Source organism: Dermacentor albipictus, chromosome 6 (genome assembly GCF_038994185.2).
Source record: "Dermacentor albipictus isolate Rhodes 1998 colony chromosome 6, USDA_Dalb.pri_finalv2, whole genome shotgun sequence".
NCBI lineage: Eukaryota > Metazoa > Arthropoda > Arachnida > Ixodida > Ixodidae > Dermacentor > Dermacentor albipictus.
This window is the reverse complement of record NC_091826.1, coordinates 117470479-117483797: the sequence shown is the minus strand read 5'-3', so window position 1 is coordinate 117483797 and position 13319 is coordinate 117470479. Positions and strand designations below refer to the sequence as shown.

Here is a 13319-nt window from a genome sequence, read left to right as displayed (position 1 = left end):
TGGTGACGAAGATGGGGCTGGCGACGAGACATACTTCCTTCAAGCGTTGGAAGTTCAAGCGGTCACGAGTGACGAGCACTGGGTGTCAGTGTTAAATGTGGCTGGTATCATGACCAATTGTAAGACAGACACAGGGGCGAACTGTTGTGTTATGCCAGAAACGGTCTTTCGAAAGTTGTCCGCGGCGCCTGCGCAGAACTGTTACGCAGCCTTGCGTACGCTTTTCGGCCACACAGAACAAGCAATCGGAAAGAAAAACCTGCTCGTTTCTAATAGGACTCGAAGCACCGAGGTTACGTTTTTTGTTGTTGTCCAAGATGTACCGGTTACATTAAGCGGACACGTCGCTGAGAAACTGGGCCTGGTAAAACGCATTGATGCCGTCAACGAAGTGTCTGAGGTCCTCATATCTGGCTTTGAAGACATCTTGTAGGGTATAGGACAACTTGAGGGCATCGCCTATCACCTGCAGGTGAAGCCCGATGTACGACCAACCATAAAACCAGCGAGGAGAATTCCCGTCGCCCTCCAAGAGCCCGTGAAAGCGAAGCTCGACAAGATGGAACGCGATGGCGTCATTAGAAAGATGACAGCCTTGCTCGTGGTCTAGCTATATGGTCGTAGTACTGAAAAAGGATAAGATACGCATATGCTTGAATCCTTCCGACTTAAACAAGGCGATTTTGCGGAAGCATTACCATATGCCTAGATTGGACGACGTACTGCCGCGGCTGCAAGGAGCCAAATATTTTTTCCACCCTCGATGCCGCGTCAGGCTTCTGGCAAATAACCCTCGACGAAAAGCGTTCGCGCGTTTACACTATGAGCACGCCTTTCGGAAGGTACAGATTTCAGCACCAGAGGTTTTTCAACGCCCCATGCACGAGGTCGTTGAAAGCTTGGCTGGCGTAGCTATCGTAATGGACGATATATTGGTCTGGGGAAAGACAAGGCAGGAGCCCGACACGAACCTCACCGCCTTGCTTGAGCCCTGTAGGGAACGTAATCTAAAGCTCAATAAAAAGTACCAATTCTTGCAGGCAGTGTACCTTACATGGGTCACCTCCTCACCGCTGAAGGACTATCACTGGACCCAGACAGAGTTCACGACATCATGCAAGTTCCACCACCGAAGAACCCTTAGGAGCTGCAAGTGTTCCTTGGAATGATAAACTGTGTCTCAATTCATCCCAAACCTGTCAGTCGCATCTGCACCTATTCCAGCGCTACTAAAGAATGACGTCGGTTGAACGCGAACAGAAGTACAGGAAAACAATTTCCGAAAGTTACTAGCTAGTCTTGCCACAGCACCAGTCCTAGCATACTTTGACCAGTCCAAGCCAGTGAAACTGTCCGTGGACGCGAGCCAGTAAGGTGTCGGAGCAGTCATTTCGCAAGATGACCACCCCATCGCATATTCGTCCCGCTCTTTAAATGCCACACGCAAGAGCGGTATGCACAAATTGAAAAGGAAACCCTAGCCATAGTTCATGGATGCATGAAATTCAAGGACTACATACTCGGTCAACCACTAGTCACGGTAGAATCAGACCACCGACCACTGGAATCAATCTTCAAGAAGCCTCTTTGCGATTGCCCTCTTTGCCTTCAACGGAGGCGCCTCACAATTCAAAGATTCCCCATCAACGTGATATACAAACCAGGAAAGAAACTGTCTTTGGCCGATGTCCTTTCACGCTTTCCTTGCTAAACAGAGCTCGTGGATGAAACACAAGCCCTTTCTAGTCAAAGGTGTTTCTTTGTTACCTGTTTCAGATCAACACTTGCTCAGTATCAGAACGGAGACTGATAAGGACACCCTCATGACCGAACTCTGCCATTACGCGAGTACAGAGTGGCCCAAAAGCAAACAGCAGCTCCCGGATGCCTTAAAGCCATACTGGATCTACCGTGATGACCTACACGTCGAGAATGCATTGCTTCTCAGAAGCAACAAGCTTTTAATTCCTCCATCGAAACGCAAGAAAGTTATTAGCCTGCTCCACGCTGCACATTGTGGCGAAGACAAAATAAAGGCGAGAGCAAGACAAGTAATGTACTGGCCAAACATGAACGCCAACATTTCAGATGTAGCGAAGTCATGCGCTGTTTGCGAGAAGTACAAAAAAAAAAGAAATGCAAGGCTGCCCATCTGAGCCACGAACTACCGAGTTTGCCATGGCAGGTTGTTGGGGTCGTTCTTTTTCACCACGAAGGCAATGATTACCTCATAGTGGCAGATTCTTACTCGTTTTTCTTCGAGGTTCGCAAGTTTAATCGGACTACCGCTGCTGCTGTAATCAATAATATTTGGGATTTTACGTGCCAAAACCACTTTCTGATTATGAGGCACGCCGTAGTGGAGGACTCCGGAAATTTCGACCACCTGGGGTTCTTTAACGTGCACCTAAATCTAAGCACACGGGTGTTTTCGCATTTCGCCCCCATCGAAATGCGGCCGCCGTGGCCGGGATTCGATCCCGCGACCTCGTGCTCAGCAGCCCAACACCCTGCTGTAATCAACGCAAGTGCAGAAATCTTCGCGACACATGGCATACCCGTCAAACTGTGGACAGACAACGGCTCTCCTTTAAACAGTGCAACATTCGAAGCATTCACAGGTCAATTTAATATCAGCCACACCACTTCTAGCCCGTACCACCCGCGCGCCAACGGCTTGGCAGAGCGTGCCGTTCAGGAAGCTAAACATCTGCTAAAGAAATGCCCGTTTTCCAACCTTGAAGTTTACAGTGCGTGGTTGGACTGGCGGAATACTCCAAGGGACGAACAGTTGCAGTCGCCAGCTCAAAGGCTCATGGGACGTCACACCAGAAGCCAACTCCCGGTTCTCAACTGTCACCTGGAGCCCAAGACGATAACCACGGAAGCAGTTCGTCAGCGACTACAAGAAATACGACATAAACAGCGTTCCTACTACAACAGACACGGGTTTGCCAGACCTTCGTAGCGGAAACATAGTGTCCTTATACGACACCTACAGAAGAACGTGGGCCCCGGCCGCGGCAATTGGTCCTGCAGGGCCACCGTGATCCTACTTAGTGGCTACAGACAATGGACAACAGTTACGTCGTACGAGAGAGTATCTCAGGGCCACAGATGCTGCTCAGCCTGCTGAATCAGAAGCAGCATTCCGAAGACAGGCTGTGCCAGGTACCCCAGCAGACGCAATTCAAGCCCCACTTCGAAGAAGTGAACGGGTACGCCAAGAGCCACAACGTTATCCACTTGCAGAACGTAAATAGGAAAGCAATCCTTGCTTGCAAATGAAAATGTTCATCGATGTTCGTTCTTTTTTCTTCTTTTTTTCTCCAAAGAAGGGAAGATGTAGTGGAGCGCAATATCATGCCTGGAAGTCAACCAGTGCGCATGTGCAACACGCGCACTACTTATCGCAGCGCTCCTTATATACCCGGCAGCGTTTCGGAATAAAGTGCTTTTTGTTACCTGCTACTCGTCTGGCTTACACGAAGGAGAAGGGAAATGCGGCCGCGATGTAGCACAGAGAGCGATGGAAATACAATAGGTATGAGGTGCTCCGGGGTACGCGGAATGTTGTAGTTGTTCCAGGACTTACATATGGAAATGCGGTTCTTTGCTGGAGATCGGAGGAGCAATCGCAACCTGATGGCAACTACAGATCAATAATAATAATATTTGGGGTTTTACGTGCCAAAACCACTTTCTGATTATGAGGCACGCCGTAGTGGAGGACTCCGGAAATTTTGACCACCTGGGGTTCTTTAACGTGCACCTAAATCTAAGCACACGGGTGTTTTCGCATTTCGCCCCCATCGAAATGCGGCCGCCGTGGCCGGGATTCGATCCCGCGACCTCGTGCTCAGCAGCCCAACACCATAGCCACTGAGCAACCACGGCGGGTACAGATCAATAGAGCGCCTTGTATTGGGCGCTCGCGGGAAAACCTTAAATAGGCCGTACTGCAAAGTGATATGGTCGAGACAACACTTGAAATTAGGGAAGCTCAGAGTAAAATTGATATCGGAGAACGACTGACAGATATGAAAGAACGTACATTGGTTAGGAGAGTGTTAATATATTTGTACAAGAAAGTATTCTTACCTCACAGTGGACGTAAGAAATGGCAATGTGGCAACAGGGCACGTGAAAAAAAAAAGGCACAGAGGCTGAGATAATCTCATGCGGGGCGGCAATGGAAAACAAAACGGCTATGAGTAACTCATGAAAAAGTAAAAAAAAAACTAAATTAGGAAAGAAATTATTCAAGATAATGCCAAAGGACGCTCTTTACTTTTCGAAGCGAAATCAGGCTGCGGTAGGATACGTTAGGACGCGTGATTACAAAGCGTGAAAGACCCAGGAATTGGAAGTATGTTCTTTCTGCAGTGAAGCTAGGGAAACGATGGAATATGTTTTATTAGAATGTGAAGATATATACTCAGCTGTTAGCTTAATTAGGCAACCCTGTCCTGTTTGTTGCACTTGCGTTCAAGGATAGCAGAGGGAAAGTAAACATGTCCGCAACAGTGATTATTAAAAGGCTGTTTGTGGTTTGGTGGCAGAGACATAGGCAGACCACAAACAACCCAGACCTACAATAACAAATTTCCCGCTAGTGGTTCAGATAGCTTGATGCTGCGAACCTTTCGTGTGTCAAAAAAATCAAGTAGCTGACACATTCGGAAAAATAAGGAAAGAAGCTCAGTGGCGCAACGCAACGCCCCGTTTCAAAGGGGAAGCTCGCGGCATACATCCATCCACCCATCTCATATGCTCGCATTGGTGCGAAGGCTTTTGCTTACTATTGTACACTCAAGATGTCCGATAATGTATGCAGTGTCGTCCGCGGGCACTTTTTGAAAAAGTGCATGGATGTTGTAGGAACTGATTATTAATAACAAAGATGCTAGAAAAACATGGTTTTGCAGAAATTTGTGCTGTGCCTATTAAATGGCAAATGTACCATGCTTTCTTTACATCTTTGTTTTTTCTAAGTGTGCATAGGTTCTGTAAATGGGCCCCAGCCACTAAATAGAAAATCAAACCATGAGATAATACAAAATACCGCGTAACAGTGGTCCCATTAGAATGACACACAACAATCACACGAGGGCCACGATGATACCAAAAACAAATGAAGCGCCTTGTCATCTACTGTCGAACGGTTGTTGCGTACTGCATCGGAGAACAATGCTTTACGAGTAGCGCAAAATAAAGCTCGGAATCTTGCACTTACATTTACGTTATTGCCGGTAACTTCAGTTGGTGGAATGTCTGGATGGATTATGACAAGAAGGTCAACATACCCTCCATCCGTTTCATCGATTTGTAGTCTATTCGCGTTGCAGAAGACATCAAATAAGGCGTTTTCTGGAAGTAGACGCTCATACATGACAATGTTGTCCTCTGTAAGGAACAAGAAAAACGAAAGTAAACTACATTTTGGTCGCGGATTTACCTAGAGTTTTCGCCATAAACCCTTAAGCTTCATTCACTTCATGGTATTCACGCAGGTGCAGTTTTATTTGCAACAACTATTGGGGACCAAGTAGCGTTGAACTCTAGGTGTACCTAGCATAAGAATGTACAATTAGAAATTATTCATTAAGAGGCAAACGGACCCGACAATGCGACAATATATAGCTCGACAAAAGTGCTGTAGTTGTAAATCTATGAATTTTTTCAAGCGCCTGGAATAAAAGAAAAACGTTAAGGCTACTGTCACATGTAGAAACGGCGACGCAGCGATTTCGGCAGCGACTATTTATTGGGCGAATTCCCGTGACCTCGGCTAAATGATGAATTGCTATGACCGTGAACTGGCTCGTTTAATATTTCCATCACAGCCAAAGAACAGAAAAAAAAAATAGCCAAAGAACAGAAATAGGTAAGAGTTTCACGATGAATGGCGCCTAAAAGAACAATGTGTACAAGTTCTGCAAGGTGATCATAGAGTGGCGAAATGACTGGAGCTGACACACATTCCGAACGATCGCTGCCTGAACAACACGGTGCACTTATCTCGCCCCATACCACGGAGGCGAAGAGCATGGTGTTTATGCGCACCGCAGCAACATAGGGTTAATAAGGGTGAACGAACGTTGGGTGAACGTTATCGACGTGTTGTACGCACACATTCAAACGCAACGCACACCCGTTTCTAGAAGAATTATTTATGTTTAAAATAATACCAATATTCACAGAGAGATATGACTGGCATAGCTAAGCGAACACTATTAGGTGCGATCGCCATTCTGTCTTTTTATTGCGTTAACAAATATTTGGACCAGTTCGCATTTTTGCCATCGCCGTGATTTCGGAAATTCAATTATGAACATCCTGAAGTAACCTCAGCCACTCGCAAGAATGTGCAAGAACCGGTATTCTGATCCAAGCATGACCTGCATGTTCAAAGGGGTCACTTGATCTTCATAGGTTCATAGCGATAGTGGCAATGTTCGACAGCAAGTGTAATTGGACGCACCGACATATTTGCTCGAAGGGAAGAAATATGGTTCGATAACACGCTTACTTGTGATTGTCTGTTAAGCTTAAGTTTTCTTGATTTTTACGCGAACGTAGTTTCATATTAGATGCAACCGTAACATCCACGACGCACGAAGAAAAAGCATAATTGTAAGTTATAATATATGGTTAGTGATGCCAATGCAATACAACGTGTATCCAGACGTATATCGATTAGCAAACGTCAAATAATTCGCTGAAGTTGGGCCGTCATTTCAACCGGACAAAGATGAACTATAAACATCCTCACTTTCTTTACATTAACCGTCATCCCACATCTTATAGTGCTCATTAGTTTGGGAGCCTCATTTGGGAACCTTGGAATAATGTCGCACAAGTGGGCATGTCACTTGGTATTTGGTATAGTATTTCGCGGGCATCCGCAGGAAGGAAAAAACAATAATACTTGTTTAATTCAATGTAATAGGTTTAATAATATAGGTCTGTCTTGTAAGTGGCGATATAAAATGATGATGATGATGATGATGTTATTACTTGCTTGCAGGTTCTTTTACGTAATTATTAAACGGGTGTTGCCTCTCCACAGTAAATGAAATTAAGTTTGATGCTTTACGCGTAAAAATCATCTGCTTATAAGGCAAGCCGAAGTGGGGGTCTCCGAAATAATTCCAACCACCTGAATACCCCTACATGAAAGCACAGGGTTGTTTTCGCATTTCTCCCGCAACCAAACGCGGCAGCCGATGCCGGGGTGCAATAAAAACATCGTACGATGATGTGCTAACCAAATGGATAGCTGCCAGTGTTTATGGCCAAAAAAAAAGGATGTGCTAAGTTTGCTGCACTTAACTGTTGCACCACAATTAAACGCTGACTTATTGGTAGTTATATTGTTTCTGACGGGAGGAACAGGAAATCAACACGTGATATGAAATGTGCCCCAGTTTCTATGAAGCCACCTTGAATTGAGATAATCTGGAAAAGATAATTGGTGTTACGTGCTCTAATTATTATTATTCATGATTAGTTAGTATTCCGCTCTACAACGCTAAAGGCGCTTCAAGGGGCGGCCAAGGATTTCGTCAGCGGATGTATGTGCGTTCGACGATGTTGATTGTGCTTTGGTTGTGCGTTTGCTGCATTGTATTATGACGTACTGCATGGCGTATCATATATGCTAAACATGTCCCTAGCATGAGAGAAACGAAAATAAGGAGACTCCTACTGCCACCACGCGTCTGCCGGTGGGGGTGACTCCCAAATGGCGATGCACGCCCGTCGCCTGTCTCTGGGTGATCAGAACCGCCAACTGGTGACATATACTCGCAGCAAGTATTGCATATACGTATGGTTGACACGCTTTTCGCTTTTGTGCTATAGCTTCGGCACGCCAGTATAAGGTGAGTAAAGCAGAAACAACGAAGGCAGACGTTCTAAAACGTTTCCGCCGAAGCATTCGGCAGCACGAACACCACTTCTCGTCTTTTGGACAGTTATTACTCATGCGCAACATCACAACGCCGCATACCAGTGCGTCAGTTCAGGAATATTATGTCCAACGGTATACACGCGCTCTGCTGCACGTTCTATATTCACCCGCGCATTCACCGTGATATTTTAATGTCCACATGTGCAGTGGTCCCTAAGAGGGGCACACCACGAGTATGTGTTCAGAATTCCAAACTTTTGTGAATAACCTGATTAAGCGCACCCCAGATGAAGTTCTCTAATTTTTTCCGTAATCCGCAGAAACGGTGCAGCTGAGTAAAATCCGCTCAAGGTACCATTTTAGAAGAACTAGAGTCATTAATGCGTATATACAACACTAGTTCCTTTTGGACACTTAGGAAAGCAAATATGATAATGTCTCTAATTTGCCATGTCATTATTCCAACTGGCCACGGGTGAAGTGTGCCCACACACACGGTGCGTAGTAGGGTCGGGAGCAAAGAATAACACAACGAATGAGCAGAAGACGCGCACATTAAAGGCAACCAGCGCACCGAACACGGTATCACTCCAGCGTTGCTATTAGAGAATTCCGAGAGTGAGTTGCGGATGGAAAATATCGCGGACACTCCACAAAAAGAAGTTGTGCAGCTCACCGTGCCCCAGAGGAGTAGATCTCCGAAAATTGAGTCTCCCCGTTTACCGTACTCGTAAAAGACACCGTAGCGGAAATGGGCCCATTCATGTATACGAATGTGTAGGTTGGAAGAAAAAAATAAAGTCGTGCAATCAACGCACGCATAAAAGTACATTTTTTTTTTCTGCTCTCCCACGCCTGTTTATAGATACTCTTAACGAGTCGTCTCATTCACATCAGACCATCACTTCCCCTTTGATCAGATATTCTAGCAAGGTGGCTTATGCGAACGTTCACTACACCTCAGGCAGGGTTTCATGCAATACATGTGGGGTGAGCCTACATGTGCCTTGACAAAGACAAGCCGACTAGCCAAAACGGCTGCTCTCACCTTGTTCTCGTTTAGCTCATCGTCATAAATTTCCATCACCCCCATTCCCCGTAGTATTTATTCCCTAAAGCGTTGAATGGTGGCAGATGCCAAAACGGACTTTCTTTCAGGATACGAAATTTCCGCACAACGGGAACAGAGAAAAATAATGGGACGGTTCTTGTTTGCAGTATTCACGCAAAGAATAAGAAAAAGCAAGTAGCAACAACACCTAGCTGCAAAGTTAACACACAGATTTTCAGCCCATCAGAACGATCGTATAGGCGTCCATCCCTTTCGACTACATGTGCAGTTGGCCTTTCTTGCTCATTTTCGTTTGTATTCACAAGAATTGTATTGCGACAGCGGTGATAGCAGAGCCGTGAATTGCTTACATGTGCGACATGTTAATGCCAGGTCCGGCAGTTCAAAGAAGGCACCACTGCAGGGTAGGTGAGGCATACAATTCAGAACTCTCTAGCGTTTTGGCCCACAAAGTTCCCAGAAAAACTATGGGGCCATTCAACACTCCCCCCCCCCCCCCCCCCCGCAGTGCCATTTACTTCGTCTCATTCAATCAAATCAGATATGAAGGATGTGAAAGCCAGCCAAAACGCAATCGAAGGCAAGCTAACTGATATTTTCCGCCGTCTCGAATCACTTGAGAAAAAATCTGAAGCCTTAGACACATTTTTCCAAAGATATCGCCATACTTCAAGAGAGCGCTGAACGGTCAAAAAAGCAGCAGGACACCATAGTCTCGCGCTTAGACGACTTGGAAGACAGGTCAAGGCGGAATAACTTGGTTTTTCACGGCATACCCGATTCCCATGAGTCATGGCTGCAAACTGAACAAAAAACCGTGGATGCCCTGTCGTCAGCTATGGGAAATGCCTTGCCACCAAACTCAGTTGAACGGGCGCATCGAATCGGGACTTTTTCAAACACAAAATGTCGTCTGGTTATAATGAAACTAACAAATTTCAAAATTAAGGAGAGCGTACTTTCGTCGCGCAGCAAGCTTAAAAATAGTCACATTTCAGTAACTGAGTACTACTCGCCTGCGACAAGGCTCGCTCGAAAAAAGTTTCTCGAATTTGCTAAAAACCAACCTATTTCCCCCTCATTTAAACTACGTTTTAACAAGCTTTTCATTGATAATCAATGTTTTATGTATGACTCAACAACTGACAGCGTTAAGCAAGTTAAAAGTAGTGTTCCAGATCACGCAAGCGCACCTGGCAATCTGCGTCATCATCCTGCTACATAGCAATGCGCAAAGGGCATTGGCGTATCTTTAACACCACAAGTCTCCGTGCTTGTTGGAAACGCTTGAAGTGTGTTTCGCAAACGCGTGGAACTAGAATCGCTCATCGATAGCTGTAATGCTGGTATCATTGCATTAACAGAAACGTGGCTACAACCCCATGTGCAAGATTGTGAAATCTTTGACTTGTCTCGGTTTCACACTTTCCGTTGCGATCGCACTAATCGCAAAGGCGGAGGCGTACTACCCGCTATTTCAATATCCCTGCAAGGTCATCAAGTCCACTTATACTGTAACCTGGAAGTTGTGTGCGCGTGCGTCGATATCGGTTACCGTAAAATTACGATTGTTGTCTGCTACCGCTCTCCATCCTACCCATCCACTTTCACCACTGAGCTTCACGATGTGCTTAACACCCTTACTTTGCGGCATCCTTCGAACCCCATCATATTATTGGGGGATTTCAATTTCCCAAACATATGCTGGACTACTGGACCTCCGCACTGTTATCCATTTTCTTCGCAAAGTAACGACTTTCTTGATCTCTGCTCTTTGTTTTCCCTAACACAATTAGTATTAGAACCAACGAGGATCTCGGAAAGCGCCGCTAACCTCCTTGACTTAATATTATGCTCTCATCCTGACATAGTTACCAATGTTTCATGCTTACCGGGCTTAAGCGATCACCTGGGTCTTTCTTTCAACATATTATCTCCTGTGATAAAACCAATTGTTGAAAAAAAAATAATTTACCACTACGATAGGGCAAACTTTGACGATATTAATATTCATCTACCTAATTTTCTTGATCCTTTCCTAAGCCAATTTGATGATCGCACGGTTGATGAGAACTGGACCGTTTTCAAAAATAAGATACATGAGCTCACCGACAAGTTTATTCCATCAAGCATAATATCCTGCAATGTTAAGAAACCCTTGTTCAATTCCAAGTTAAAAAGGCTTTCAAACCGAAAAAAACGACTGTATCGAATAGCCAATAAAAGTTCACTGGCATCGAAATGGGACGCTTATAAGGAGGCAAATAGTACTTACACAGAAGCTATTAAACTTGCCAAAAAGACATTCAAAGTACACACTTTGCCCACAATGCTTGCGAATGACCCTAAAAGGTTTTGGCGTGTTATTAACCCTTCCAAAGATAATTCAATCACGTTGATTGATTCCAGCGGTTCACCGGTGCCCGAAGATGTATGTCTTCATATCCTTAACTCTGTGTTCTGTAACAACTTTATCGTATGTAGTAACCCTGTGCTTCCAACGCTCGAGTCTTGCAATTACCCACCTATGGACTTTATTATCATTGAACCTCTTGGGGTCGAAAATGTAATTAAAGGTCTTAAGTTGTCATCAAGTCCTGGTGCTGATTTGGTTAACGCGAAATTCCTGAAAAATACTGTTGTTTATTCATCTGTTCTGCTTTCGAAAAATTTTCAGCAATCCCTATATACCCATCGGCTACCTACAGATTGGAAGGTCGGGAAGGTGGTCCCACTTCATAAGTCCGGTAGCAAACATTCGCCGCTGAACTACCGCCCCATTTCCCTCACAAGCATTCCTTGCAAGGTTCTTGAACATATTCTGTACTCACATTTAGCTAAGCACTTACACAATAATTCATTTTTTACAAAAGCACAACATGGTTTCCGAAAAAACTTGTCATGTGAAACCCAACTTCTTTCTTTTACTCACAGCCTTCATCTTATTCTCGACAAAGGTTCTTTCGCAGACTGTGTTTTCTTTAATTTCGCCAAGGCCTTCGACAAAGCGTGCCATAAATTACTTCTATTTAAACTTAGTAAACTTCATCTTGATCCTCACCTGTTTGCATGGCTTGAACATTTTCTCTTTAATCGGTCACAGTATGTCGTGGTTGAAAATCATATGTCCTCATCTAATCCTGTAGACTCTGGTGTGCCCCAAGGATCTGTTATAAGCCCTCTTCTTTTTTTAATTTACATTAACGACTTACCCAATGACGTTTGTTCTAACATTTACCTTTGCGCAGATGACTGTGTTATCCTCCGTGAAATCTCGGACAAATCTGATAACAAATTCTTACAGGACGATATAAACGCTATCTCTAACTGGTGTGACGAATGGTTAATGCAACTTAACGTAAGTGAGTAACTCGCAGCCATATTCCTCCGCCGAACTATTACCTTAATGATACTCCCCTGGAGGTCGTAACCTCGTATAAATACCTAGGCGTCCACATAACCTCATCACTTTCCTGGTCGTTGCACATCGATAACGTAATTAGCAATACTAATCGCATGCTAGGTTATCTCCGCCGAAACTTCTCTTCTGCTCCTACATCATTAAAATTAATTCTATACAAAACACTTATTAGGAGTAAAATGGAGTACGCTTCATCCATCTGGGACCCGCACCTCGAAACCCTTACTCAATCACTCGAACTAATCCAAAACAATGCCGTACGTTTCATTCATAGCAACTACAGCCGTACATCAAGTGTAACTGCCATGAAAAACTCTTTGCTGCTTGCTCCTCTCTCAGCCCGGCGTAAGTGCTTTTGCCTTGCTTTATTTCATAAACTATATTTCCACAATTCCTACCTACGCGATAATCTAATATCACCTCCTACCTACATTTCCTCTCGCATCGACCATAGCCACAAGGTTGGAATCATTCAGTGCCGCACCAGAACCTGCAACGAATCATTCGTTCCTAGGACCTCTCAGGAATGGAACCACCTTCCCGGCGCAGTTGTCGCAATAAAGGACAACTCAAAGTTTCCTTCGGCATTATCAGACATCATTACTCCCGGATGCAATTAACTAATCACATTTGTTGTTTATTGCTGCTTTGTTTATTTATTTGTGTATATTTTGTTTCCACTCCCCTCTGTAATACTTCGGTCTTGAGGGTACAATAAAATAAATAAAATAAATAAATAAATAAAATAAATTACCTCTACTTTAACTGCTGTCCAAAGCTGTAGCAAGGCTGAAGACACTATTGGGAGCGGTCAAGGTCGCCTGCTTTGCGCGAAACTCAGAGCGGTATTAATGCGGCGGCACGACTCACCATACTGAATAGCTACCAGGAAGCGCTAGTTTTCGGGTGCC

The 13319-nt window shown here is 44.7% G+C and overlaps 1 protein-coding gene across 11 annotated transcripts in view; it reads right to left on the bottom strand.

Annotated features, from left to right (window-relative positions):
• The window catches only part of LOC135916263 (uncharacterized), a 303600-nt gene that overhangs the window by 57836 nt on the left and 232445 nt on the right, over positions 1-13319 (bottom strand). For 2 of the 11 annotated variants that reach the window (XM_070520999.1, XM_070521000.1), the window contains exon 18: positions 5237-5406. The exons of 8 other annotated variants lie outside the window; for them this stretch is intronic. In XM_070520999.1, the coding sequence (XP_070377100.1) occupies positions 5385-5406 (22 nt within the window). In that variant the 3' untranslated portion in view covers positions 5237-5384. The remainder of the gene's footprint in view (positions 1-5236; positions 5407-13319) is intronic. One more of the 11 variants, XM_070521001.1, reaches the window with a different exon arrangement.